Source organism: Ictidomys tridecemlineatus, chromosome 3 (genome assembly GCF_052094955.1).
Source record: "Ictidomys tridecemlineatus isolate mIctTri1 chromosome 3, mIctTri1.hap1, whole genome shotgun sequence".
Lineage (NCBI taxonomy): Eukaryota > Metazoa > Chordata > Mammalia > Rodentia > Sciuridae > Ictidomys > Ictidomys tridecemlineatus.
Window position 1 is genome coordinate 110162314 of NC_135479.1, and position 24089 is coordinate 110186402.

A 24089-nucleotide genomic window follows, 5' to 3' on the forward strand; every position below is an offset into this window, starting at 1 on the left:
TCATATACTCATAGACTCATTTTAAATCTCTACAGTAGAAAGTTTATTTAAATATAATCTTATATTTCATATTGATTTCATGTTTTAAAAAATAGATCAAAGATTTTGATTTATAAACATATGCCAGAATTTACCAGTTAACAGGAAAACTATTCTCAATTAAGACTTCTAGTTAACCAAATGAAATTTACCAGGAGTAAAGGGTGGATAATTCAAACTATTCTCACTGCACCCTTCTGTTGAACCTTGAACAAAGCTGGAAACTTCATTCATGTCCTAAAAGGATATAAAAATGAAAATCAGCAGATTTTAAATAATTCTATGTCACACAAGCAAAAATTCTCCGATTTAAAAAAAAATACTTTATCAATGGGGAACCACAAAGTTCTTTTATCCCTGAGATACATCCAAGCTACCAACCTAAAAACAAGCAGAATGTAAATACCTTCTCATAGAAGTATCTCAGCTAGCTTGAGATATTTTAGACACCCAAATGAATTTCACTTAAGTAATTTTCATTGAACATGAAACACATTAATTTAAATATTAAGTTTTTCACCTTTTTTCTAAATGGTTGTATGAGTGTCTTCTTTGAGTTTCAATTGTTACACACACATTCCTAGCACATTAATTTATTCAACATAATTATGTTTTGGATCACATTTATTTAGTTTCTCTGATATGCTAAGCACATGACTATCAACACTATTTGTGTAGATCAAGTTCCTGTCTTTGCTCATGAGAGACTGGAAATGGAAAAAAAAATGCAAAAAGTCTTCAGTATTCTAATTCAAATAGTACAACCTCCTCGAATACGGAAAGATTTTTAAGGAACCCCAAGTGAGCTTGATCATATTCTGACAACTCATAACCTAAGCATCTTTATAAAGATTAATTTAAATGTTCCTACATTAACAGTAGTGCTGGAAAAACTTTTTTTTTCCTGATATCTTCTCCATTTCATCTTCTCCTGCCTTTGAAGATGAATCCCATTCTTTGATTATATAGAAAATGGAGTATTCTTTCTTTATTTCTACAGCACAAAGTCTCTTTCACTGTTTCTAAATTATCAATTATAATTATTACAGTTCTAATAAACCAAAGTGTTTCATATGCAGGAAAAAATCTATAGAATTTTTTAAATTCATAATTTAATAGCTAAAATGAAAAATAAAGCTCAATGACATAAGATTTTTTTAAAATTATTACTTTCTGTAGCTAAGTATTGGCAGTGTGATTTTGCTGATTTTACGTAAAAAAAAGAAAAAACAAAAACCTCTATTTTCATTCTATCAATAACATCATAGAAATTCAAAGATAATGCTCATTCTTTACTCAATTCCATTTTATCAGAAAAACACCTAATTTTTCCATATTTGGATTTTTCCCAACATATTTGATATACAGATGGTCCCAAATAAATACTTGCAAAATAAATAATTTATTAAATAAATCAATTTATAATTAAAATGCGACTAAATAAATAATCAGCATTTCAAGGACATAGAAATACTATGGACCTAAAACCCAAAAAGCATATGGTCCAGAATATCTCTCCAGGATTTCATTCAGTTGTAATACTTTTGAACAAAGTCAATGTTGTTCTATGTTCAAGCTCATTAAATGTTTTTCCTAAAATATAGAATTTCAGGATCATAGTGGTTTCTTTCACATAATGGAGTTACATTTGCCATAACCTAAGGATTAACTATCATTCAATATTTCTTTATACCATAAATAAGTTTAGTAACTAGCTATTTATAGTTATAGAAATAAAACTTCATTCCAAGAAAGATCCAAACACTTGTGTTTTCCTTTAATAACTGCACAAGTCATCTAGTATTTTGTTTCTTGTTGTTTCTTGATATGAAACACAACTTACTGCCAATTCTGATTTGTTTTATTCCATGGCTTACTAAAAGTTTCTAAAGAGTGAAGACATTCAGATTGGTACTGTTTGACTATTGCAGACTTACATTAATGTTTTTGAAATTGCAAATAGGTTTATGAATTTCTACAGGTTTATCCTCAATCTGATTAACATTTTAAAGATAAATTATTAGCTATAAAATTCAACACTTCAATTTAAAAAGTTAAATTTATTCTATAAAGTACATTCCTAAAGAAGAAACATCTCAATTTGTATTTCTTGTTGTTCCTCTCTAACCTATGAAGATACCAAATATAATATTTACAGGTTCTAGAAAACATTAAAAGCTTTTACTTTTATGTTGAATATATTAGAAAAATAGAGCTTGTTGCTTTTTTATAGCTAAATTATTCTATCTTCATTGACCAAAATGACACTTTTCGACTACTTACAATCCAAAGTCCATCATACGTCACGGTTTGATGAAAATCACTGCATTCATTTGCCCACCAATTTATGCAGTTTGGATTAGTGAAATCAGGATATACAGATAATCCTGGCCATACCTACATGAACACATTATTCACATAAATACATAAATAAAAGTACAAATACATAGTGGATTTTTAAATTAATTGAGTTGTATATTGTAAAAATTATTAAAAATTTAATATTGTATATATTTTAGGCATGCACGATATGCTTTCATTATACCCTCAGGCCTATTTCTAGATGTGTTTAAGTAAAGACAGTTAAAAAGAAAAAGAGAGGAATATCATAAGGCATTTAAGAAGGAAAATATAAAAGAACTTTGGATGAGGCTGCTACTTTTTTGTTTATTTTTTATTTATTTTATTGTATTTTTAATATATGACAAAATGTATTACAATTCATATTATAGATATACAGCACAATTTTTCATATCTCTGGTTGTATATAAACTATATTCACACCATTTGTGTCTTCATACATGTACTTAGGGTAATGATATCCTTCTCATTTCACCATCTTTTTTACCCCCCCACGCCCCCTCCCTGCCCCTCCCACTCCTTTGCCATATCTAGAGTTCATCTAATCCTCCTATGCTCCACCTCCCAACCCTAAGGCTGCTACTTTTACTGTAGCTAAATTTATTTCTCAGCCTCCTTGTATATTAGATTAAAGAGTACACAAACACACAAACTATATGTATATATACATATATAAATACATTCCCATCTGAATAAAACAAAGCACATAGTTCATTTCTACAGAAATTTGCTTCCAAGAAATCCAGGGTAAATAATCTCTTTTATATTTATGTCTTATTCACAATGTCACTATGATACTAAATGTATGCTAGGCCACTATTCCAAGCATTAAATCATTTTTACAATTTTTAACATATAATCTTCATTGTGAATTTAGGAGGTGGGGTAGGTACTACTTTTATCATCACTTTACAAGTAAGGTAACTGCCATATGTAAATTCACCTTGATCCGAGAAAAGTTATGCACAGCAAAGTTAAGCATGTTGTTCAAAGTTACACTACTAAGAACTGATGTAGCAAGAACTCCAACCAAGGTAATTTTATTCCTTAGTCCATGCTGGTAAACACAAAACATATTATGCTACCTCTTTGTGATTTATGCTCCTCCAAATTATTTTACATTAATTTACTTATTGCATCCAATATCTACATTAAGCAAGAAGAATTCAATTTTAAATTAATTGAGATAAATATAGTGTTTATATCCAAATAATCACTACTGACTGGCTGGTTGGTGTGGTCATAACCAACAGATAAACCTTTTTTTTGCACAGGGGATTTAAATCAGTGGTGCTTTACCACTGAACTGCATTCCCAGCCTTTTTATTTTTTATATTGAGACAGGGTCTTACCAAATTGCTTAGGGCCTCACTAAGTTGCTGTGGTTGGCCCTTAACTTTGACCCACCTGTCAGCCTCCTGAGTTGCTCAACAGAATAGATCTCCAAACATTATATTCCATGAAATTTTAATAGGCATCATGTGTAGGAAAACTTGGTTCTAATGGGCTCATATTATTCAAGGAGATCTTTCTAAAGAAAATTAAACAAATGCACTAAGAAGTGATAGGAGCCAGGCTCAGGACATACACTGTAATCCCAGCTATTAGGAAGCCTATGGATGGTTGGCAAGTTCAAGGCCAGTGTGGGCAATTTAGGGAGACCTCTTCTAAAATAAATTTTTCAAAAGGATTGAGGTGGTCCTCAGTGCTAAAGAACCACTGGGTCCAATTCTCTGTACTAAAAAGAAAATTAAAAACTAGAATATTCTTCATTATAGTAAGTAATGCTATTCTAGATACATATTTTTAAATTGATATTTTTGTTTCCCATTTTTTTTTGTAAAGTTACAGAAGTGGAATTGCTTACTTATTGTGTCTTCAACATGTCTTACAAAATTGCCACCAAAAGGATATTTATTTGGGTTAAATACATACATTTGAGAGCTAGGCACATTTCTGCCTTTGTTCCTCATTAGTTGTGTGACTTTGAATAAGTCGTTTCACTTTTCTAAAATTTGGTTGCCACATGCAAAGAATTTTAATAATATATATTTTTATTGTGTTATAGGTAAATTTTTACAATTTAGTGCTCATTTTATAGGTGCTTAGTATTCAAATTTTATTTGCAATTATTTTATGTCAAATAGCCGAATAGACCTCTCAGTATTTTGTGAGAATATAAAATACTAATAAATAAATCATAATTTATTAGTTACAATTTTTGTTTATATTCTTTAAATGTGATGTCTATTTACTTCCTGTATGATGGAATTATTTAAAGATTATTAAAATATATTCTCTGTCTATAATTCCTTACCACAATTAAAATATAAAATCCAAAAATAAAAGCAAACACACACACACACAAGCATACAGAAAGATCCTGTTGATTAACAGAAAACAGGAGTCACACAAGTGTAATGGATATCATAATATACCTCTCCAATAATTGGGGTAATTCCATCTGATTTGTTCACCCACACTTTCTGTGCATTTCCTCTCTCATAAGTTTCATATGGTGCTCCATTAGCACGTTTCTCAATAGAAATTGCAGGGTCCTAAAAACAGAAAGAAGAGACTATAGAAAACCTATTAACCTACAAATGCTAAAAATATTCTAATGTATAATTTATCATTACCAAGATAATAACGTATTTCTGCCCATGGTTATGCAAATCTTCAACAAATTCAGGGAGCCCTTTAAAGGCTACTTGATCATAAGTAAAGTCTTTCTTGTCTTCCATATAGTCAATGTCAGTGACTTGTGTATCCTGAAAATTAACACAGTGTGTTTCAATCAATCATACTGAAAGAACAACTAATTACAATCTTTAAAGCTAATAAACTGTATTATATATGTATATATAAATTATTAAAAATAACTCAACATCTCTTATATCATGATCTAAGAAGAGATATTGCTTATAAAACTAGTTTTTCTAGTTCTTAAAAGAAAAAGCTTTAAATGAATATTCACATTTTTCTCTGTGATGACTAGATTTTTATTAGGTTATACATGTGATATTCATTGCACAGAAAACAAAAGCCTGCAGAGTTCAGGAAATCATTTTTTAAAGACATGAATTCTAAAATCAGGTCTATTTTTAAAAATCGTGATTTTGTTAACTATTAAACATTCAGTTCTATAACTTCTGATCATTTTTCAAAAATATATACTTTTAACTTTCAAAAAAAGTGGGAATTATGTTAGGAGATTAAATAGACTTCACCATTAAAAACTAGCTTTAAAACCATATACATCTATGGGTATATCATATACAGATATATATGATATCTTAAAATTCACTATATTTGTTATTTTATGGCAATGCTTAAGATATATATAAATCCCCATAAACTCTTTGTTCTACTTACAAAAGGTATGCCAGCTTCCCTGTTTCTTTGCACTACTTCTTTCACTACATCTAATGATTTGTAATTCCAGCGACTCAGTTGGAATCCAAGACTCCAATAGGCAGGCATTGCTGGTAGTCCAATGAGCTTGAGGTAAGTTGACATTAAATTAGTTTCAATAAAGAGAAATTCATTCAGCATTAGTAACTAAAGAGTTTTTATTCTGCTATATATCTAGAATTTACTTAATTATATATTGTAAATATTTATTATTACCTGCATTTAAAAATATTTCCTAAATATTGTTAGAATTTTGTTTGTGAAACATTTAAGAAATTTATGTTCTGTGCCTCATTTGTTATTTTTCATTAAAAATTAGAAAATGATGGTCCGGCACAGTGGCACCCAACTGTAATCACAGCTGCTGGAGAAGTTGAGGCAGGAGGATTGCAAGTTCAAAGCCAGACTCAGCAAAAGTGAGGTGCTAAGCAACTCAGTGACACCGTGTCTCCAAATAAAATACAGAACAAGGCTGGGCATGTGGCTCAGTGGTCCAGTGCCCCTGAGTTCAAACCTTGTCCCCCCACATACAAAAAAAAAAATTAGAAAATGAAGCACTCAAGAAAGTAATATTTGACAAAATATATTCTGTCTAATCATAGAAGGGGAAAGAAAAGAATAAAAAGATATCAAATAAAATATAATAGAATGAAAGGAAAATTTTCCCAGGGTACCTCCGCCTCCCATTAGGACAAAAACATCATCATTCATCATTGCAGACAAAACATGTTTAAAATTGCAGTTTGCAGTTTGTATTCCCTTACATTTTGTCATTTATTTCCTTTTTAGTTAGTTTGTTTGTTTTTTGATTTTTGTTCTGTGCCAGGGATTGAACTCAGGGGTGCTTAACCACTGAGCAACATCCCCAGCCCTTTTTTTTAAATTTATTTTTTATTATTTCTTACATACATCACAATAGAGGAGTGCATTACAATCGTAATTTTTTGCATTGCCCAGCCCTTTTATTATTTATTTTGAAACAGGGTCTCACTAATTTGTTTTGTGTAGAAAGTAGTCCTACTTTCTACACAAAGTACTACACAATAGGGCCTTGCTAAATTGCTGAGTCTGGCTTTGAACTTGCAATTCTCTGGCCTCACTTTCCTGAGTCTCCGGGATTACAGGTGTGTACCAACAGACTTGGCCTTTTGGCAGATATTTCTTTTCAAGTTTTCAAAAAAGTTACACAAAATACATGTTCTACAAGGTTTGCAACAAGTTACTGCCTAGAATTTGTCACATGTAGTGTTTTGGCCGTTTTTCTTCTTCCTAGGCCAAATAGATCCCCTTCTCCCCTCATTTCCATAGTGGTCAAAGCAAGCCCAGTGCAGAATTGCAAGAAAGCATCATTTTCTCATCACAGAATAAGACACAAATTTGTATGTAGAAATAAATATATAATTGCTCTAAAATTGTTTATTGAAACTTTAGATTTAGGTTACTTTATGACAAATAATCTAACTAGGCATAATAGTTCTCTTTAGACCAAAAAAAATACATATATATGTACATATACATGTATATAAAATATATATATATACCCATGATTTACTTATAATCTATAGCTTAAAAACTATAATGCAAAATTTTTAAAAAATTGCTCATGTTTATTTTTATCCATACAAAGAAATATTAAATTTATCTTTAAAATAATTTCATGTCTAATAAATCTCCAAACAAAAGTATTAATTTTCCAACTATATTCCTAAATATTTCATATTTCATAGAATTATTTAAATACTTGGACATGTGATTGAAATTTCTTCTTATAGATATGATATATATGTGTACATATACATGTATAGTATATACACACACACTGCACACACATATAGACATTATAAATTTAATGTTTTGCATAAGTATTTAAAATATTTATTTTCCCATTAACTAGCTCCTATTTATCTTATACTTTGTATGCATGCATGGTTTTTAAAACTGATAAAACCATCTAGCCACTCAAATGAAATCTATTTAAAATTTAACATACTAAAAATTATGTTGGCAATATATAGAGAAGATAATTTCTCTTTTCTTCAAATAAAATTTAATTTTTTCTGCCTATTTTCTACATAATTTGAGTCATTTAAATTCAGCAGTGATTTATAGTGCTATATATTCAATCCTCGGCAAGTCTACCCATAAAATATTGTAAGAAAATATATCATTATGCCATATATATGGTATATTCAGATATTCGAGAGTACTAAAACTCAACTATTGTTTACCACAAATTTGGCTCAGCATATAATAATGAGCTACAGGAACTAATGTTTGACAATCAAAATGTCAGTTGTTGTTTTTTTTTGGTGGGTGGGGAGGCAGGTACCAGAAATTAAACTCAAGGACACTCAACCACATTCCCTAGCCTTAATTTATATTTTTTATTTAGAGACAGGATCTCACTGAGTTGTTTAGCTTCTCACCATTGCTGAGGCTAGCTTTGAACTCCTGTCTCAGCCTCCCGAGCCATTGGAATTACCGGCATACAGCACTGCATGCAGTTAAAATGTCAGTTTTTTTTTTTTTTTTTAAGAAAAATACATTGTTTGGACATACAAGTATCACACATAGAATTTCTCTTTGTATGAAAGTCCAGAATGATAATTACAATTTTAAATTAAAGAGATTGTAAATATTTCTGTGGCTCTTTTCCAAAATTCACATTTATGAATAGATTTGGAAATTTTCAGACATAATTAATAAACTAACTGGATAAAACTCTAACTAGTCTCAACTCAGAGTTTTAGATCCTTATCTCAGAGTTTTTTTTTTTTTTTTGACAGGTATTACTTCTTAGAGTTAAGTTTTGGAAATAGAATTATAAAATAAGAAGTATATCATGAAAAGAAGGTTTTAAAAACAGTTATGGTCCTTGAATCTTATTAAAAATAATTTCCTTTTCCCAGATGTGTTTAGCTAAGAGTTCCCTGATACATAAAGAAAAGTTATTCAAATATGTGAACTTGTTAGACAAAGAAAAAATATAACAAAATAATTTTTAAAAATAGGCTTGAAACTTACTTCTTGATACTGTTGAACTACTTGCTCTGGAGTATCTCCTAGGAAGATATAAAAGTCCAGAATGCCACCAGTAACTCTATAAGTTACTATTGGAGTAGGCTGGATGAAAATCTCTGTAAAATAAAAATTGGTGAAATATATTTAAACGGTGAAAAAGATACTTAATAATAAAGCAATTTCAATGTACATTTAAAATATTTTATATAAGTCATATTATTTCACACTATTTTAAATAACTAAAAAGAAACCTAACATTGAATTCAGGAATACTGTAGTAGAAAAGTAGAATGCCACCATGAATAAGAGGATTATACCTCTTAACAGCAAAAACACTGTTTTTCTAAAACTGCATCTCAATTACTCATTTCAATTCAAGACTCCTTGAGAGATCACAGCACACATATTAATTTCTAAGAAGAAAAAAATATGAAGGTTTTTAATTTAACTTCCTTACATGTAATTGACTTGGTCTCCATGTAATATACTGCTCCTGCAGGAACATTAATTTTTGTAACATTTTATTAACACTGACTCACCTATTAAATAGATATTCTACTTTACAACATTAAAAAAGCAAAAGATTCTACATCATTTGAAGTATAATAAGCTAAAATATTACTCTTTCTTATTTCTATCCCCATAGAGATTTTTCTTTTTTATATTTGGAGAAGTATATTATCTTATCATGACAAATGAGGCTGTGGAGATGAGAAAACTAATTTGTGTGGATATGTTTTCGTGTTGCTCTGAAGGGAAAAGAAAGCACCTGTATGTCAAAGCATAGCATACTCTCCCCAAAATAGAAACACTGATATGCAAAAATCTATTGTCTCACTAATTTCAAAACCTACTTACAATAATTTTGCATCCTAAGGTCATTTATAATAGAGTTTACTCTGGAATCCAATATCAATGATTGGAATAAAAAGAAAAGTTAAACATGTTAAGATAATTTCATCTAAGCATGCTATCAGAAAGATCAATTTTACCCATTGCATTGCTGTTCATTAAGAAAACACCAAATGACTTTCCAGAAGTGTCTTCAATGCACATGAAGAATGTCTGATGGCCATATAAATTATTATTATTCTAGAAAGCAAACATTTGAAAATTAAAATTTTAAAGTAATGATTAAATATATTAAAATGACCTTTATAAGTTCATTTGTTTCTGTAATTTGCCCCCTGTATCTCTATACCAATATTCTTCATTATTTGTATCATATCAAACTTAGGCACAAGTTTTTTAAATTGTTTTAATTAGTAATTTTATATTAACATATGAGATATACAGCATACATATTATTTTAATAGGTCATTTGCATTTTTATGTATTTTATAATTAAATATGTGTTAATATATTATTTATGAGGACATTATAACATGTACATCCATTACACCTCATGTATGCACAACAAACTAATGGATGACTATCGTAATAGAAATTTTGCATATATTTGTTGATTGCTGATGAACAATAGAAGTAGTGGATGCAAACTGTATAGACACTGAAAGGTGTAAGGAGAGACACTTCTTAACTGATTGGATGTGGAAGTTTAAAGAAAAGAATGGATGTAAAGTAGGGTTGAGGATTTTAGCCTGGGGGTTATTACAGATAGTCATGTTATAAATAAAAATTGGTAGAATTTATTAATAGCTCAGTACCAAGTGAAGCTCCTTAAAACAATCATTTACTTGTTCATTTTGGAGAATGAAACAGCACTGACATTTAAAAAATCAAAAACATAATTAAAAAATGTTATCTAATGACTATAGTCTTTGTCCTCAAGCATCTCAAATTCTAGAAGAGGAGACAAATATATAAGAAATAAAACGTGGTGATTATTGATGCACTAAGGTTTTTATATGAGGGAGACTTCAGCTGAGCCCTCAATGATACATTGTATAAAGAATAAACCGCCCTAAGTTTCAGTAAGTAAAAAAAAAACACAACTGGTTTGCAGTAATTCAAAGTTATGGAAGATAATCACATGTTATGTTCAGAAGAAGGGGACAAGAGTGCACTTTGGTGTTCAAAAGACAGAAAAACATCAAATCACATAAAATATTGTGCAACATGATGTTTGAAACTATTCTAGCTTAATGGGTTTGAATACAAGGGTAATTGAAAAAAAGAATGATAAAATATAAATATGAAAGTCAAAATAAAACATTCATAAATAGGAAATGCTTGTTGAAACATTCACAAAAATCTATCCATCACTGAGCCAATTTAGGATTTAGCTACCTCACCCCTACAACAAACATAACTCTGGATTATATGTTACTAATACCTGAATAATTTATTTGGTAATGTCAAATAAATGATAGCTTAAAATAGTTTAGCTATTTAAAAATATCAACTGCTTCAATGTAATGATTTTATTTATAACAAGAAAGATAATTTCTTACATCACCCGGAAGTTGATCCCGAGTAAATATTGGCCATCTTTTCCAATATAAATCATGACGGAATCTCTTATGAATATGCTCTCCAATTCCATAAATATATTCATTGGGAAGTCTGGTTGAAATCTGTAAATATTGGTCAGAGTACACCAGGGGACCAATGCTGGTATCAAATCTAAATCATGAATGAAAAAAAAATAAATTACATAGAAACATAAAAAATGTTATACCAAATAAGGGTTTTTATTAATATTATACAGAATATTTCATTTTAAAGATGTCAGTCTTTTTCTTGGATACCTTTTAAGGACATGCAAATAACCCTGCAAACAGGGATTGTTTGCTGCATCAACACAGTTTCATTAAAGCAATTTTTTCACATGCATTCTTTCCTTTAATCTTCATCACAACCCTAAAGCATAATTAATATTATTAACCCCATTTCACAGATAATACATACTGGGAAAATAAATTCATGTTTATTTTCATGGAGGTAAACAGCAGATAGACAATATTTCAAACTGAGTTCTTCCTTGTTCCCATGACTGAGATTTATAATTAAACATTATACTGGCTTTTAAACATCTAACATTATGTTATAATTAGCTTCAAATTGATTTTTTTACAAATATAAATATCGTTTCATATTTTATGCAGGCCAGATATATACTACAAGAAATGCTAATTGGCCAGGCATGGTGGTGCATGCCCGGCAGCTTGGGAAGCTGAGGCTGGAGGATCATGAGTTCAAAGCCAGACTGAGCAACAGTGAGGCACTAAGCTAATTAGTGAGATCCTGTCTCTAAATAAAATACAAAATAGGGCTGAGGATGTGACTCAATGCTTAAGTGCCCCTGAGTTCAATCCCTAGTACGGAGAAGGAGGAGGAGAAGGAGGAGGAGGAGGAGGAGGAGGAGGAGGAGGAGGAGGAGGAGGAGGAGGAGGAGGAGGAGGAGGAGGAGGGAATACTAACTTGCATTTGAGACTTTTCATTTTTGTTGGTAAATTATAATTTTATGCATTTATTTAATACAATGTGAAAATTTTAAGTGCATTATTGAATGTAAATCAAGCTATTTAACATAGCCATCATCATACATTTTACTATTTTGTGTTGTGTGAGCATCTGGCCTCTATTAGTTCTGAAGGATACATTAATTTATTGTCTACTAAATTCACAATGCTGTGCAATAGACTTTGAAAACTGTTTTTACTATCTAACACTTTTCCACAATCTTTTTATTCTGCACCTCTTCTCAGACCCTTGTAACCACCATTTCACTCTTTGCTTCTTTAAAGTGAAATTGTACAGCATTTTTACTTCCATGCCTGGCTTATTTCTCTTAGGATTTAATATTTTTATAATATAGAACAATTTTAATTGCAAAAATTTTGAAATATATTCATTGAAAATCATTTCTGAGATTGCACTTTACAATTAACATTTCTTAGGAATGGAAGAATATTTATCTTGAAAAAATTTACAGGAAATTACTCAGTTCCTTCCACCAATTAACCCCCATCCCCAGTCAACTCATTCAAAATGAAGGTGTTCAAGTGATATTTAACATGTACAAGAAAATTTAATATTAATTACTAGTCGGTAAATAGAAACCATGTGATCCTGCAGGTTATTAACAGATTAATTAGGACAGAACACGGAAAAATTTTACATATGCAAAAATATAGGCAAGGCAGTAATTAGGTGGGTGATTCTCTCCACCTTTATCTTTGCTTGGCTGGAATTGGCATTTTCTCATTTATATTTAGTATGTTGCATGCACTTCCTTGAAATCATAGTCTTTAAAAAGTTCTATCTCACTTTCTTTGGGGAGAAAATTTATTCTTTGTGATATTACCTTGACATTGACATTCCAGTTTTAAAATTCATAATAAATGTAAATTAAAATCAGTACTTACAAAATTTTGCTATTGCTTTTCCTAATAACTTTGATGCTGAAAGGATTTTTTTGAACTTGTACATCATACAGTGTTTCAGAAGATGTGGGTCCAGTAAATTCTTTTACAAACTGATGAGGAACTTCATATCTTTTACTATTTGGATCTGTAATCTGCAAAGATTTAAAGAAATTAGCTTTACTTAGTTTTAAGACAGTATTCAATTTTTGCATTACAAATGCAGGCACCAACTAGAAAATAACTTTAGCCCTGTGAATTAAATTATTCTTAGTGTTCTTTAATGTTTACCTCCTTAGATAGTGTCTTAGAATTTTTAAATGTACTTAAATCTTAGGGCTGAAGTTATATGTATGGTAGAACAATTACCTACTATGCATGATGCTATGGGTTCAATACCTATATTCACCAAAAAGATGAATAATAAAATTTCAAAATAACTCAATTCTTGTGAAATTTTTCCAAAAACACAAGTAAACAAGTATTCAAAATACATGGTGCTGTTTCAATTTCCAAACTTTAAAAAAAAAAAAAAGATCAATTAAGCAAAATGCAATAGGAAGTAGTAAAAACCTAGCTCTAAAAATAATAAATAAAAGTTGCATTCACAACACTATTAACATTTTTCTTCAAATTATGTTTTAAACTAATATTTTGTCACAGAATTTGAAATTAAAAAATATTATTATCTATGGAGTACATATTCTCCTGAAGACAACAGGTTAAATATTTTACCTGGATTATGTTATTTAAATTCTTCAAAGTAAGGGCAGGAGAAGCTATTATTCTTAAGTTATATTTGAACAAACAGGCTCAGAGATTTGGAATAACTAGTTTAATTAATTATTTGCCTTGCAATAAATATTTCTTATGAAGGAAAATGTATGGATAAGGTAAAGAGTGTGTTCATAGAACGTTTTTAATTATCAAATTTTCTTTAGAAATAGAAAAAAACGAACCTTGAACCGGAAACGATTAGGTGTCTGACTTTGGGTTGTAAGGAGGACGTTATTAATGTCCTTTCCAAATAGTGTAGGAGAAGCTATCCTGTTTAATTTGGTTTCAAGTCCTTAAACAAAGAAGACAAACAAGGATGAATGAATTTAGTGGTAAAGATAAACAGCTATTAAATATTTGAATATTTCTAATTGTATTAACAAATATTAAATATTGACATAATTATATTCATCACAAACATGAGGGTTTTTTTTTAATTTGGAAGATAAAATCATGGAAAAAAATACATAGTATAATCAACTTGAACATTTCAGTATGTACTTATTTCATGTTATTTACAATATTTTCCAAAGAAAAACTTGAAAGTACGTTTTTTTTTTCCCTGGGAATGCACTATATTCAGTCATCATGACATAGCACTTCTTACCAGTACTACTTGTGGTTGATTCTTCCGCATTATAGCCATGGTTATCCGCGAAGAAGCACCAAGGAACAATAGAGTTGTTCTGTGGCCTCCAGCAGCAGCCTCGTTGTGCACAGATTGCCTGATAAAATATTTTGTAAAATAAAATATTTTATAAAAATAAATACTATGATTAGAGGTACTGTCAGATAACCTAGTCTTTTGCCACTAAATGAACATTTAAAAAACAAGATTATTTCTTCAAATATAAAACATACCCATGTATCATTTGTTTTTTTATATTACTATTTTTACTTGGAAGAGATGTAAATATTTGATGACTTGAATTAATTATACCATATTAAATATTGATGCTCTGAGTTTGATTTATAAAATTCATGTGTTCCTGCATGTTATTGTTAACGCATCTATTTTTAAGGTTCACACTCTCTGGGTAATTATAAGGAACTCTGTTGTCATGATCTTGATGAACAAGAATTGAAATGTTTATTTTGTACTAATTTTGTATCAATTTGTGGGTGATACATAATTAAGATGAAGATCAAATTCTAAATTCAAGACTTAAGATAGTTATTTTTAACTATTTAATGGTTCAAAATATAACTATTTAAACTATTTTAACTAGTTTATATGCTAGGTGTCACATTTAGTTATTACAGCTGCATTCAATGAATGCAACAAAATACTGAATTCTTAGAAAATTTATTATTTATATGGAAAGCTTATATGAAGCGGAAAAAATATAAATGCTAATATAAATAATCAAGCAAACTAATGCTCTTATGTATCAAAAATGATGTAATTACCAATCTACTTACTATCAAAATTTAATAGTGTGACAGATCTTTATAATTTCAATACTTTTTTTTGGATTTTTTTAATCAAAGTCTCCATGTTTAGTCAGCTGAAGATACACATAGACCTCTCACCTACTTTCCTAGCAAATTAAAGTGGCTTCAGAAACATACACCCACAAAACACTGCTTGCAAATGTGCATACACACACACACACACACAAACATATGCAAATAAGAATACAATTGAATCTGATGAGTCCAACAATCAATACCTATCAGAAACTAAGGTATATATTACTTTAATCTTGCCTCTAGTTATCTAAACTATAGAAATACTTCCAAAAATAGAAAGGTGCTAACTTTACAAGAACTATTCTTTACAGAAGTCTAAGATATATTTTAAAACCAATATTACAAAACCAAAAGGTAGTTCTAGACATAGGTAAATGATTTGAAAAAAGTGCAAATGTATTGTTTAAAGACAAAAAATGCAATATTATAATCACATTCTAACAAAAATTTAAGATTTTAGTACATAGACTTACATTAATCTTTTTCTAGATATACTGTATTAGTGTCTTAGGGTTGCCATAACAGCATGGTAAAAGATGGCTTAAAGCAACAGGAATTTATTCTCTCACAATTTTGGAGTTTAAAAGCTCTAACTCAAGGTGTCAGGAAAGCCATGCTACTTTTGAAGATTCTAGGGGAAAATTCTCCCTTGTCTATTCCTAAACTTCCAGTAGCTGTCAAACCTTGGCATTCCTTGGCTTGTATTTTCATAGCTCCAATCTCTGCTTCCATCTTCACAGAAGATATTTCTTCTTTGTCTCTGTGTATAGTCTCTTCCTCTTATAAGGAACCCAGTCCCTAGATTTAGGGTGAATCTTAATCCCATGTGACTTCATCTTAACTAATTACATCTGCAAAACCCTTATTTCCAAATAAGATCACATCTGGGGCTTTACATGGACTTAAAATTTTGGAGAATATCATTTAACTCACTACATATACATACCAAAGTATTATATATATGTATATGTATGTGGATGTGTATTCTGTATTAACTTAAAAGCATATATTTCAGAGTTAAAGCTATCCAGTCTCTTCTATTTTGTTATGGCAGCCTGAGCTGACTAATACACTCTGGGTGAAATTATGGCTGTTTTTAAAATTATCATGTTGACTCTTAATTTTTCATTATGATAAAATAAATATGCATATCTTTTATAATAAAATCATATACAAATGTTTACTATAACCAATTCTTTATTTTTAATTATTTTGTAAACATGATCCATTTTCATAGATATAGAATCCCAAAGAGAATTTTTCAATTAAGAAAACTTAAGGAAATTTATAGATGTTTATCATTTTGATTAAATTAAATCGTATCCACCTTGATTGGACCAAATATATTTATTCAAATAGTATGCCTCTCATATTTAAAATTTCAAGTATAAATCATTGCTTTAAGTGATTATTTGAGATGAGGAAAGGTAACATTTGAATGTATTTTAAAGAATCTTACAGTGTGTTAATGAGAAAATATTATCAAAATCATAAAATGATTAATAACAATTTTTTAAAAAAATTAAGTGATGGAGTTTGAATTAAAATCCCATTTGAAATTTAATTCTCCTAAAAAAGAAAAAGAGGAAACAATATTTAGGCCCTTTTTACATTTTTATTCACTCGTCATTTATTTTTAATCAATTTTCTTTCATTCTTTCTTATTGATTTTTTAAAAAATAAATGACAGCGGAATGCATTACAATTCTTATTACACAAATACAGCACAATTTTTCATATCTACGGTTGTATATAAATTATGTTGACACCAATTCTTGTCTTCATACAGGTACTTTGGATCATAATTTTCTATAGTAGAAAAGTATTACCTTGTAAAATCATTCAATGAGAGAAAATTGTAACATCCTGGCTAGTGAAGAATGACTACTGAGTTCACAGATCATAAGGTAACATTGAACACTACAGTTCTAATTCCAGCTTTGTCCATCACTAACAGAATGACCTGGTCATATTCATTTAAAATTGTAAAACATTCTTAAGTTCTCATATAAATCTAAAATTCAATGAATAAGATTTTGTTTCACATCAGAATTTCATCAAAATTATTTTGCTACATTTAACTTTTATTAAAGATGTCAAGAAAACATTGAAATTCATTTGAGGGCTTGGAGCATAATTCAGTGGAATCAGTTGAGATAAACTAAGTTAAGCTTTCAAAATAAGTTCACTTTGGCTATTGTAAATCACATTTATTACAGCACAATTCACAATAGCCAGATTATGAAATCAGCCCGAAGGCCTGTCAATAGAAGAATAGATGGAGAAAATGTGGTATATGTGCACAATGGAGTTTTACTCAGCCATAAAGATGAATAAAATGATGGGACCTGTTGGAAATGGATGGAAATGAAGAAAACTATGCTAACTGAAATAAATCAGATGCAGAAATTGAGGATTAAGTATTTTACAGCATAAGCAAAAGCTGGAGTGAAATAAGGGAAATACTGGAGAGATCAGATACATAACGATTTATGGAAGATCAGTGGAGAAGAAAAAGGAGATCTAGAGGGAGGAAAGATAGATGGGAAAGGGAAGGAAATATGGAATGAATTTAACAAAATCCCATTATATGCCTACATGAACATACCACAGGAAAATTCATCTTTATGTATAAGCAGAAAGTACAAACCAACAAGTAATAGATAAATGAGTGAAAGGAAGATGGTAGAGGAGGAAGATTAAAGTGAAGAAGGTGGGGAGGGACAGTGGGGGAAATGGTGCGGGAAACCAAATTCCTTACAAGTATGTTTTAGTCAAAATACACCCAACTGCTATGCATAACTATAATGCTCTAAATAAAAACAAACAAACAAATAAACTTACTTCATTTTCTTAAACAGCAAATGCAAGTATACTTGTAAAAATGTAATGAATGTAATTAACAAGTTTAATTTGTCTCACATTGAAACCTAACAGGTTAGATTGACATTAAAGACCAGTGGTAGGCATTGACATCCTAAATCATTGGCTTAAATATTTTTTCTCTATTTGAGGTACACTATTGTTTCTAATAGTATTCTTCATTAAGCTTCAGTTGTTTCTCAAGTAACATGTTAACAAGATAGAATACCTAGTTACTTTCCTCCATAGGTCACCGTAAAAACTATTAATTAGCTTTTTGATCAGAGAGTAAGATACAGGAACTACTCTTTCTCCTATTTCTCCTATTTCTGCTATTTCTATCTCTGTGTCACTGAAGAAATTATCATGCATTTGCAATTTTTGTTGCAAATTAATCAGAAAATTATGTATAAATTATGACAGCATAAAAGGTAGGATGAGGCTAACAGAAATAGAAATTTTATAGTTAGTTTAATTATCTTTTTTTGTGGTGGGAGAGTGAGAGAGGTAAGGTATAGACATGCATATTGGATAAGTTGCTAACTGTGGAGACAGATATACAAGTGCATATTCATTAATCTATTTCCTACACAGTTTTTTTAATAAAAAAGGAAGAGTCGCTGTGCACGGTGGTACATGTCTATGATCCCAGCAGCTTGAGAGGCTGATGCAGGAAGATTGCAAGCTCAAAGCCAGCCTCAACAAATTAGTGAGACCCTAAGCAACTTTACTAAAACCTAAGCAACTTATCGAGGTACTGTCTCAAAATGAAACAAAGGAAAAAAAAAGTGTCAGCTTAGGGTTACACATATCCAATCAGCTATCTTTAATTTTCTTTTTGTGTTTTTTCTCTCCTAAATGCCAAATAATCAAAAAATGTTACTTTTTGAAAAAAATAAGATTTCTTTTATTTTCTGTAGATTCTTTCTAATGCCATCATTACAAATACTCTAATAGAATATAGACATTCTCATGCAAACATTCCATATTTTCAAGTTATATACTTTTTAAAGAAATCAATATAAGAGATTAAAATATTATAAAGGATTGTAAAATTAATAATAACTAGTTAAACATGAAGGAAATTTAGTTTGTTAATTTGAATTGAACAGAGGTCTGGAAAAGCAAGCTCATTTATTTCAATTATCTTTCATTTATTTATATGGAGCAACAAAAAATGGCCTAATTTATGTTTAGATTCTTAAGTATATGTAATTATCCAGTATTGAGCAATTATCTTAATATAATGATCCATAGAAACATTAAGAATTGTTTTTACAGACCTGTGTTGGAAATTGGTCTGGAATGCAGTTTATTCTCTCATTGATGGGATCATTTAATGCAGCAGGACATTTTCCTACACCAGCTGGAGTTGAAGTAGGATGACTCAATTCTGGTAAAGAGAATATTCAGTAAAATAAGACATGACATCAAATTATTTCCACAGATTTTTTCAAGTAATACATACTTTATGTTAAAAGAACACAGGAATCTATACAAAACAAAAACTTTAAAATAAATTTTGCATTTAAAAAGACCCCAAAACTCAAGCCTGAGCAATAATAAAGACAAGAACCAAGTAATACTTTAATACTACAGTCTGTAATTTCTAGATGCCAGGAACTATCTTAACTAAGTAGCTATTTCAATTGTATCCTCTCTTTTTCAAACTATTTCATTATTTATTTGGATATTGTTTAGTAACTGTTTCATCTGAATCAGTGAAACTTAAATTTTCACTGAAAAATAAAAAGATAAACGAGAATCTTTTAAACTTTTGTAAGAACTAACAATTAGAGAATAATATTTCATATCAGTGTAGAATCTTGCTGTCTCATTCTTCAGGAAAACAAAATATATTCAGAGATTAAAAACAGTACATTTACAATGAACTTACAATTTGTGTTTTACAGATGAAGAAAGAAGATAGAGAAACATCAAATCTGAGAAGAGTGCAGAGAAGTTCACAAAAGATTGGAAAACAGAAAAATAGGAGAAAGAAGATACTTTGAAGGGAAAAAATGTACAGGTAGAGAACAGAAGGTTAGGAATAGCAAAAACAAATAGATAAGAAAGAATATTATAGGAATTCATATTTGTGTAAGGTAAAAAAATGATTCGCATTACAATGATCTACTGCTAAAAAAGGGTCAACTATTAAGAGCAGTAGGAATTCCTAACTACTGTTAGACTAGAATATAATGTGTAATATTCTTTCCAATTTTGATTTAGTCTAGAGAATGATAAAGAAAAAGAAAGTATATTTGGTAGCCCACAGTAGTATGCAGCAACTCTAAATTAGAATAAAACTATTCAGAAAATTTTACTAAATACCTAAAAACTTGATTCACCTGCCCTCTACTTTATTTTGCCATAAAACTTCTTTCTCCTTTAAAACTTGAGTCAGTCAGAGAATACATTCTCCATGTTCTTCACGTGCTTTGCCAATTTCTGAAGGCTACAACAAAAATCTAAATTTTGCCATTAGGGAGCATAATCTCAGTAGTAACAATAGTAACAATTATTCTATTTTACATTGCCACCTTCATCCCTCTGTCTCTTTGCTCTTTCTCAAGTAATGGGGAAGTCCACTAATGTCAAAGCAGATGCATTCTTAATTACAGAGGGTTTTCATTGAAATAACCAGAACAAAATGATAGAAAGTTGAAGGGATTGTGTAACTTGCTACCAAACATCCTTCTCATGTTTCATCTCTCATAGATTATTTTTTTTTGAATCAGCAGCTATGGTGAAATAACTTTCTCTTTACTTCACTATTATGTATAAGAATTTGTATTACTTACCATCAACCGCAGGTGTTTTAGTTGCTAAAACAACAACTAGGGCAATAGCTATTATAGTAACTATCGCAAAGAGGACAATGAGAGAGATTTCTAATCCACTAAATTTCTTCCTTGCCATCTGAAACAAGGAAAGGAATTTAAGATTAAAATACAAAATATATAACCACAACGAACCTTATCAATTATTATGAAATTACATATACTAATTTTTACTAAGCAAGAGACAAGCAGAGGTGAAAATAGCTTTATCAGTTTATCAGTTGACAAAAATGTAAGCAACACATACAATTTTTAGCAAATGAATGAACTAATTGTGTACACTACATATAAGATGTAAACAAGGAAATAAATAATTCCAAACTGCTGTTCTTTGTCAACTTGTTTTAAGGCATTATTCAAGTCAAAGAAAGCTTTAACTTTCACCATGTCTCCTAATTTTAACTGCTTTTAATTCTGTGAAGGAGATGTTCTTATTCACACTTTCCTGATCATAAACTTAAAACTGAGATTTGTTATATTTCAAAGTAAAATGGAACAGTTCTACCTACTTTAATTCATGTCTTTCCAATCCAACAGTGCCATCATATAAAAATTTTGTGGAAACACCTAAGTATGTATATTGGGAAGGATGCTATATATTTGGAAATGTTACTATATTTTAAAACATTCTGAACTATACAATTGTAGTTTTTCCATGAAATACACCAAGCTATCATATATTTATTTTAGATAGCTTTATGTATTTGAGACACATATGGAGGATACCTAAAGGTTGATTGTAAAGAACCTTTCTCCAATAATTATTTTAAATCATATTTAAATTAATCAGGACAATATATCTCTGATTTTTCCTAGTTTTCAACTATGCAGGATTTTCTGTATTCCAGCAAATACCCAGGTAGAATTTATGATTTCTATGGTTTTCTTTAGTTGGTAAAATACTTTTAAAATCTTTTATTATTTTTGCCTAAAAATGGTTCCTTTTGTGACTACCCAGTTGCCAAAACATAAAAACCTCTTTTTCCTCCCTGATATTTTTCCATGACATTCAATAATTCAACAAGTTCTATTGACTTTACCTACAAAATATTTTCAATATTATAACCTCCACCTGCCCCTAACCCTCAGCATACCTTTTGGATAACAGGTCTTCTTATATTCAGTCCCTTCCCATATACCCTGATAGGGAAGTTGAAACTAATGCCCAGTTCATATGTCAGGGTCTCTGTGAGTGGATTCATATTCTTAGAGGCAAAATTAATCTAACTTTTCTTTATTTTACAGTTACACACAGTGTCTATTTCAATTTTTTTATGTCCATGTAAGTTTCCTCTCTTTTACAGTAACGTTCTTAATAGCAAGAATGATAAAGTTAGTCCAGAGGCTGATACTGAATAAACTCAAGCTTAGTTTTTTTACTATGCCATATGAATGGATGTTTGAAGATTACATTAAATTTGAATATATATTTTTCAGTTTTGGATATGTAAAGTGTTCATTACAATGATAGTAGTCAAAGAAATTAAAAAGTGTAAGTTTAGTATCTATGCCAAATTTAATCAAAGCAATAGGTGATCTTTATAAAATGAAACCCAGTTGCTCAATGTTACATGAGAAATAACATGGTCACATTTAATGTTTAACTTTAAGTAAGGGTAAATTTCACTTAAGGAGACAATAACAAGGACTGTGCTTTTCATTTTGCAAAGGGAAATTTTAAAAACACACATTATCATGACAGAAACCTTCCTTTACCTAAAAAAAAATCACAACAAAAAAAATACCAAAATAAAATTACACATATTAATAATAAGAAGAAATACCTGCTAAAATGATTCATATGCTATAAGTGATAATTGCAGTGATTATATTATCTATCATAGTAATTTTAAACATAAAACTTTGGGGGAATTGCATATTGATACTTTTATTAAAAATTAATAATATTTTGTTTGATGGTAACTTGATGACTGTTTTTTAAAAGGTCCTCTAGAAAACATTAAGTGTTTTTAGAAATCTAGCATAAATAAAGTGTATTTCATCATACTTTGATCCTTCTATTTTTCCAAAATATTTACCATTCTTGCTGTTTTCCTATATAGAGCAATTAAAATAAGTCATGATTCCAAATATCTCTGACACAAATTATACTGAAGTGGTAGACCTAGAAAACAGTCTCATATATTTTAAAAGATATATATATATATTTATATATAATATTATATAAATTTTATATATAATATACATAATATTTTTCCTCTACTTTTAATATTAGGGACAATATATTTAAAATGACAAAATATATTATTTTTCTATTTTGAATAAGTGCAAATAGATAGGGGTATTACTAATGTAAATTAAGAAGAGATATATTTACTTAAAAACATGTAAGTAACAAAGTAACATGATCCATAGACTTACCTTTCATAGTCTTTTCTATTTGCTATGTTGTTCCAGAGCTGGGTAAGGCTGTTAAAGTAATGACCATGGGAAATTACTCAGGTATATATCGACGTACTCATAAATTTTTATTACACACTCACTAGCCTATCAATATTTAATATACTTCTGTTAAACATGTAATTGTAAAAAGCCTTAACCCTGAAAGAAGTTTATATAAATATTCCTGTGAATCTGAGTTAATTAATAACTATGTTCTCTGACAGTCTTTGACTTGTAGAAGTTAGGAACTATCTAAGAACATAAGAGTAGTTATTTCAATTATTTTCGTTTTCAAAATTGTATTTTTCAATATTTAGTTATTTAAATAATATCTCATTGTGTTAAATTTAAATTATCACTGAAAAGCATAAATATGTTTTAAATATTGGATTGGATTTATAAAACATTGGAACAATTGCAAATTAAAAGATATTTCATTAAAAAATGTTGATTAACATTAACCACGTCTTGTAGTTAACCTTAAATTTGAAGAACTGACCAAATCCATAAGAAAAAAAAATATATAAAAATAAAAACATGAGTAAACAGTTCTGATACAAAATCAACA

At 29.5% G+C, this 24089-nt stretch overlaps 1 protein-coding gene across 1 annotated transcript in view; it reads right to left on the minus strand.

Annotated features, from left to right (window-relative positions):
* The window catches only part of Si (sucrase-isomaltase), a 79734-nt gene extending 56067 nt beyond the window's left edge, over positions 1-23667 (minus strand). Inside the window, exons 1-14 of the mRNA XM_078043599.1 lie at positions 23501-23667; positions 21080-21197; positions 19559-19668; positions 14548-14665; positions 14123-14232; positions 13167-13318; positions 11250-11421; positions 9828-9927; positions 8839-8951; positions 5776-5901; positions 5040-5171; positions 4839-4958; positions 2323-2436; positions 192-276 (exon numbers count right to left, since the gene is read on the minus strand). Coding sequence (XP_077899725.1) covers positions 192-276; positions 2323-2436; positions 4839-4958; positions 5040-5171; positions 5776-5901; positions 8839-8951; positions 9828-9927; positions 11250-11421; positions 13167-13318; positions 14123-14232; positions 14548-14665; positions 19559-19668; positions 21080-21197 — 1570 coding nt within the window. The 5' untranslated portion in view covers positions 23501-23667. The remainder of the gene's footprint in view (positions 1-191; positions 277-2322; positions 2437-4838; positions 4959-5039; positions 5172-5775; positions 5902-8838; positions 8952-9827; positions 9928-11249; positions 11422-13166; positions 13319-14122; positions 14233-14547; positions 14666-19558; positions 19669-21079; positions 21198-23500) is intronic.
* Between the last annotated feature and the right edge of the window lie 422 nt (positions 23668-24089).